Below are 6737 nucleotides of genomic sequence, written 5' to 3'. Positions count from 1 at the left end.
GATATTATTATTCTTAAAAAAAACAAACTAAATATGACAAAAAACCTTATTAAATATATAATATTTTAATTTTACAACATGAAACTTAATAATTTTAATGTAAACTGAGACAGAAGGCAATCGGTATTGGTCCATACTTTTCAGCAGGTTGTTTATATGGACCGCTACTTTCTCTCCATTATCTCTTTACCATTTCATTATTCTCCTTTCTCCTAGCTGTTTGATTTAAAAGTAAAATATCGATTGTATATTCTAATCGAATATTGGTTCGACTTTCAACGTTATTCTCTGGTTATCTGTGTTTACATGTAACAATGGTTTGGTAGAAAGTGTTTCTATAATAAAATCATGTGTGACAGTTCATCCTAGTTTACTTTTAATTTTTTTAATTCGTTCGTTCGTTCTGCATTTATTCTGATTTGATTTTTAACCATGGCTTCTGTCCTAAAAACGATTATCCTTATATTTGATGGATTTTGCTTAACATTAATTTTAATTGCTCAGGAAACCATTATAAACTATTATATTATTATGAGATATAAAGAATCTGTGTATCCTTATTTCTTTTTTGCTCTGGACTTTCTGTGCGTTTGTACTTTTGTTATAACTTACTTTCTCTCTTTTAACAACTATAAAAAATTTATGCGACAAGATGTTGTAGATGGTTTTAATTTACGTACAGGAAGACCTACTAAATTGCCTTTCCAGATAGGAGATAGCCCCTTTATTTATTTATCTTGGCTATTTTATGCTTTAATATTTGTTGTCAAAATTGTATTAATTTTTGAAAATGATTCATTTATTCATGGTTTAAGTATCAAAGATCATTTTGGGCCCCAGCTTTTGAAGGTTATATAGTTTTGTTTTTTAGTTACATGATATTTTTATCAAACCTAACTAATGACCATTACATTGCAGGTAGCTTTGTGTCTTAGCGGTTTTTTGTTTCTTCTACTTGTGGAAGGTCATAACTGGAAAAAACGAGGATCACCTCAGTATTCTTATATTACTTCAGTGTGTGCTAAGACAGGAATTGAAATTTTCGATGCTGTTTCAATGCTTGCAACCTTTATGGAAAGTAAATCTGACTTGTCTCCAGCTGTCAAGCATTTGATCATCTCATTATCTGCATTAAATTTTGTGTTACCAACTATCAAATTATATCAACTAAGGTTAGCTTACTGTTTAATTTTACAATTTTTTTTTTGCAGCTATTCTGTTTGTTTTGATATAGTGTTTAAGGGAAATACTTATTAGACATTAATAGTTAGTGACTTCAATAAATAAGTGGCCCTGTTTATAACAATAAACATTGGAATATACCATAACTCATATAAGCATGTCTAGTTTGTTAAAACATTGTATGGTTCTTTGTTTCGATTTTGATATTTATTTCAAGTTATACATAAAACTGCAAAACAGTTTTCATCTATTTTGATGATCTTTTTGTATATTTATATATTATATAGCTATACATATATTACTGGATAGGTATTTGTTAACTTTTGGTTCTCCAACAAATTATGATTGGTCTTGATATTTGTGTTGGAAGCAGAAATACTCAAAACTCATTTTTTTTATTAAGTAGTGTATACAATTACTAAGAGATTGTAAAATAATCATTCTGTAGGTACCATTCTATTTTTCAACTGTAGGATGGTATGACATCAAGGAAGGAGTTGTAACAGAGAGATCCAGAAACAGCAACATTGTGTACTAACAAATTTTCTGAGTGATGAGAAAACAAAATTATATCAATTCATCAATATATGACTTCGGAAACTGTTAAATAAGATGATCGACCTCTGAAGTTTATGGCCAAATCAAAACCATAGTTGGAGAGATCCATGATTTTGACTTATAACTGTTCGAGAAGTTGCAAAGATATTAAATATATTCTATAAAACAATTTATAACCGCATATAATGTCTTGAACTCGCTGAAAAGCTGGATATTTTTGTTACGCATGAATAGTAAGAGATTTACCTTATGAAATAAAATCATCTCTTTTTTTTTTTGTTTTTTTTTTTTTTAAGAACAATTTCTGGTGATCAGTTATGGGTAATCTACAGTAACGTCAAAAAAAAAAGTCATGGCTCAAATCTGTGGAACCAGCACTATCTAAATCTGAATTACATCAAGGGGTTTCATCAGGACTGTCAGATTGATAACAACAGTTGGAAAGTGGGGCGAAAAGTTGGTTAGCAATAAATAGTTTTCTCCTACTATTTTGATAACTCTATTTACTGCTAATCAGACTATCTTCCTATAATCTAGTAACGAAAGAACTAATGTTCTTCCAATATGAATCAATATACACAGTGTGTTGTCATCTTTATTTCAATCTGACAGCCCTGCAAATTGGAGCAAAACATTGGTTAGATACAACCTTAGAAGAATAAAATAAATGAGTAAGAATATAAAATATCTTATACTTTTATATGAAGTATGAAAGAAAGAGAAAAATTAGAAATTATGAAAATAAAGTGAATATATCATTAAGTTATAGAGGAAAGTGGCACTGAAAATAAATATTACTTGATCACTTTGGCCACCAACCCTACAATAGTAGTACATATAATAAAATATCGAATAATCTAGATTTGACAATATGTTTTAACATCATATTTAAGGGAAAACTTTAGAACTGTAGTTCTTTCCAACATGTTGGTTATTTTAAATGAATTTCAATGTATCTTGTTGCATTTTTTCTCCTATAAAGATGTTGACTACTCATCCCAGCAGGAGACCACGTGGGCATCCTTGAGTAATATATCAGGAGCATGTTCAGAGAATTAGAGGCAAATGAGGCAAATCCCTCAACCAAATAAAGAGGTTAAGCGGGAACCCAGAGGAGTGGTACCACTGGATGAAGGCTCCTTGATCCTAGCACAGGTGTAAGAGGAAGATAGAGAAAGAAGTGAAAAAATCTGTCCTGAATCTCCATCAAAGTTAAATGAGGATATTTCATTACAGAGAGTGTGTAAATTGACATTTAGATTGAGATTTGGAACTCGGTTTGCCACATCCTTCTTGTCTCCAAGAATCACTGTAATCATGCATAAAGAGATTAGATACTCTAAGCATTGTAAAAATGAATCGGATGCTCCCGGATTCTCCTCATTCATCAGTCAATATGGGCTATTTTTTCATTTGAATGAACCATTATTCTCAATCAGATTGATACTGGACCTTTGTTGGAAAAACAAAAGTCATGTCACTGCCATGCATTACTACTGTCCTAATTATTGTTTTATATAACAAAAGCTTTGCTTTCCTGGAAAGACTATTGTATCGGAGAGCTTTTTGCAGGGCATAGAAACAGTTCCTGCTACCATTCTGCCCTTAATTTCAACTTCTAAATTATAATTCTCCGTCACAACTCCTCCCAGGTACTTGAAAGTACTGGAGCTGTGAAACGTGATTTACCCATATCCACAATATCTCTTCCCTCCCCGGTCTGTCTAGAAGGTTTCATATATTTGGTCTTTTCACTATTTATATTAAGTCCTAAATCTTGTGATGCTCTCTTGAATTCTTCTACAGTACTGGCCAGTGCTGTTTTGGTTCTCCCTGTGATGTATACATCATCCACATAAGCCATGTGTTGTACTAGCCTATTGTAAATGGTGCCACCCGGGTTTGTCCTTATTTTTCTGATGTCAACTTCTAGTGCGAGGTTGAACAGTACTGGTGATAATGGGTCTCCTTGCCTTAAGCTATTTGTTAACCCTAAAGCTATTTGAGATGCCCACTCGAGTTTTCACCTCCTTTCCGGGGTCATCTTTGTTTATCTTATTAACTTGCTAGGTATTCCCAGTGATTGCAATGCCTTTAGTAATTTTCCTCTGTCTACACTATGATAAGCCTGCCAGAAGTCAACAAAGAGGTGGTGTAAGTCGACATTGTACTAGTACGTTTTGTGTGCATGTTGCATTGTGGTCAGCAGACTTCCACAGGTTGGAACCATTCATCTATATGAATCGGATAATTTTTGTAGACTACTTGATAAGATATTTTCAGAAATTTACAATTTTATTTTTACTTGTGTTGGATCATAACTTATTTTTCTGAACTCAGACATTGTATCATTTCTTAGAATTAGGGCCAAAATTGATGTGAAAGTATCTTCACATAAATTCATAACATGTTACCATTTATGATGTTTGGTAATTTTAATAAATAAAATGAAGTATTTTTATCTAATTTTCTAAGTTTTGTCAAAATTTATTGTTCATTTATGAAATTATTTACTTATCATGGACCAATGGTTTTAAATTTTATTTAAAAAAACATATATGTTAAGTTTAACATTAAGCTCAATATGTTAGTAAAAATTTGGCTTATCTCATTACAATTTTTTTTTTTTTTCAGTTTCAATGATTTCACTAAAAATAATTATTCACTCCCTGTTACTGTCATCTATATGAGCCTCCATGTGTTGTTTATCGATGTCCCATATCTTATTATACGTCTTTATTTATGGCTTGCTTTTGGTGAAAATGCTTCTATTTTTCTTATGAAAAATGCTTTAAGCATTGTTTTCGGCATGCGAGGGATGTATCCAGATCTGAGAGAGTTTCACAAAAGTTATATTTCTTAGAAGAGAGTTTAAGAATAGTTATTGCTTTTGAATAAAAAAAAAAAAAAATATTTATTTTATGTAACTATTAAAAAAATTAAAATACATCTGCTATTACAATACTTTTTATTTATATTTAATATTTTGATAAAACAGTTTATAGTCTAATTTTCATTTGAAAATAATTAGAAACCCTCTCCCAAGAAAAAAAATCTAAACAAGTCTGTTGCGATGAATGGCAGACTTGATACATTAATATGGTATGTTGAGGCCCAGTTTTTTTTTCATTTTCTTTTCGCTTTCAAATCGTATAAAATCATTCTCAGATAAAAAAATAATTTCTAGGGTTAGTTGTTTGTATTCTAGAAGTCAAAATTTAATGCAAAACCCACCACACACTAAAGGGTTTGAAAAAAATATGTATATAAGGAGATCTAGGAATAACAATGAATGGGAATATGTAAAAAATATAAAAATTAAATTTTGGTATGAGATTTTAAATACCAACTAATAACAGGTTTAGCAAAAGTTTCATTTAGTTTATCTTGGTCTATGATTCCCATGTGGTATTTATTAAAACTGTTATTGTTTACATTTGCTAAAATTTGATTATTAGTTAAAAGTTTTTAGCTAATAAATGCACTTTTAAGCATAATAATTTTAAAACATTTTCAGGAAGTGCACTTATTGGGTGTAAGGGTAGTTTGTACATGATTCAATTTGTGACATTATGGTCAGCCGAATTCCACAGATTCGAACCAATTATCTATATGCATTGAATAATTTTTGTTGACTATTTGATAAGATATTTTCAGAAATTTTTACTATGTTGGGTCATAACTTATTTTCCTGAGCTGGAAATTTGTATCATTTCTTAGGAATAGGGCCAAAATTGATATGGAAATATCTTCACATGAATTCAAAAAACTATACTATTTATGATTTTGGTAATTTTAAGAAATTAAAATGAAATATTTTTATGTCATTTTCAAAGTTTTATCAAAATGTATTGTTCATTTATGAAATTACTTTTCTCATTAATATATATATTTTTTTTTTCAGTTACAAAGATTTCTCTAAAAATAATTATTCACTCCCCCTTACTGTCATCTATATGTGCCTCCACATGCTGCTTATTGATGTTCCATATCTTATTGTACGTCTTTATTTATGGCTTGTTTATCATGAAAATGCTTCTATGTTTCTCATGAAAAATGCTTTAAGCATTTTTTTGACCCTTCGAGGTATGTTTCCAGATCTGATAGAGTGTAAGAATAGTTATATATCTTCGTCTGAAAAGACGAAAATAGTAATGTCAGAAATTGAACCAAAATTTGAAGAGGTCTCTCTTAGAGACCAGGTTATTAGACCTGAAAATGTCTGAAAAGTATATTATTTGATAACAGTCAACAATATTATTTCTATGACATATTTGTTTAATGTGTACAGTGTTTATATAGATCTAATGTTAAGAAAGCGGATGAAATATCAATAAAAATTGCACAAGTTTAAAAAAGAAATGAAATATTTCTATATTTTATTGTTTGGTAAGGAAATATAATACAATAAATAATAATAAAATAAATTGGCCTACCAAAATATTTTTATGAAACATGACATTACAGTTGTAATAAATAAAATATTAGAGATTTTATTGTGTTTGATACATCATAATACTAACATACAATATAATTTTAATATCACAGTGAAAATAAGTTTAAAATTTCCTCAAAGTCATAAAAATAATTAAGTGCCTTAACAGATTGTAATGACTTTAAGACATCAAGTTAAATAGATTTTGTTTTATGTATATAAGCCTTAATTATAAATAGTATTTTTGTTATCTAGAAAATTAATTTATTTTGTTTTATATGATTATAATTTATGTTCATGTGAATGGACTGAAGAAAGGATTGTAAGATTGAAGACTGAATATTAATGAATATTTTTTAATTAATCATATTAGGGTCTTTTGTTAAAATCTGGAAGGAATGTGTTATTCAATGAGGATTGAATATAAAGCACACTAAGACTGAAAAGGAAAAGGAAGATAACTGTTGTAGTTATTCTTTAATTGTTTTCACTTTTTAACACTTAAGATTTATATAGTAATGTCACTGAGTTATACATGTAGCACCTGTGAATGAGTTAGTTC

At 29.4% G+C, this 6737-nt stretch overlaps 1 protein-coding gene across 1 annotated transcript; it reads left to right on the top strand.

The window, feature by feature from the left end:
- Positions 1-260: 260 nt before the first annotated feature.
- Positions 261-6203, top strand: LOC106689128 (transmembrane protein 121B). Its single transcript, XM_014433935.3, has 3 exons — positions 261-849; positions 919-1172; positions 5645-6203. The coding sequence occupies exons 1-3, from the start codon at positions 433-435 to the stop codon at positions 5964-5966; spliced, it is 993 nt and encodes a 330-aa protein (XP_014289421.1). The 5' UTR covers positions 261-432; the 3' UTR covers positions 5967-6203.
- Positions 6204-6737: the final 534 nt, after the last annotated feature.

The sequence above is a fragment of the Halyomorpha halys genome, unplaced genomic scaffold, assembly GCF_000696795.3.
Source record: "Halyomorpha halys isolate HHAL.00 unplaced genomic scaffold, Hhal_1.1 Scaffold1282.1, whole genome shotgun sequence".
In the NCBI taxonomy this organism is placed as follows: Eukaryota; Metazoa; Arthropoda; class Insecta; order Hemiptera; family Pentatomidae; genus Halyomorpha; species Halyomorpha halys.
This window is presented reverse-complemented; position numbering and strand designations above follow the sequence as displayed.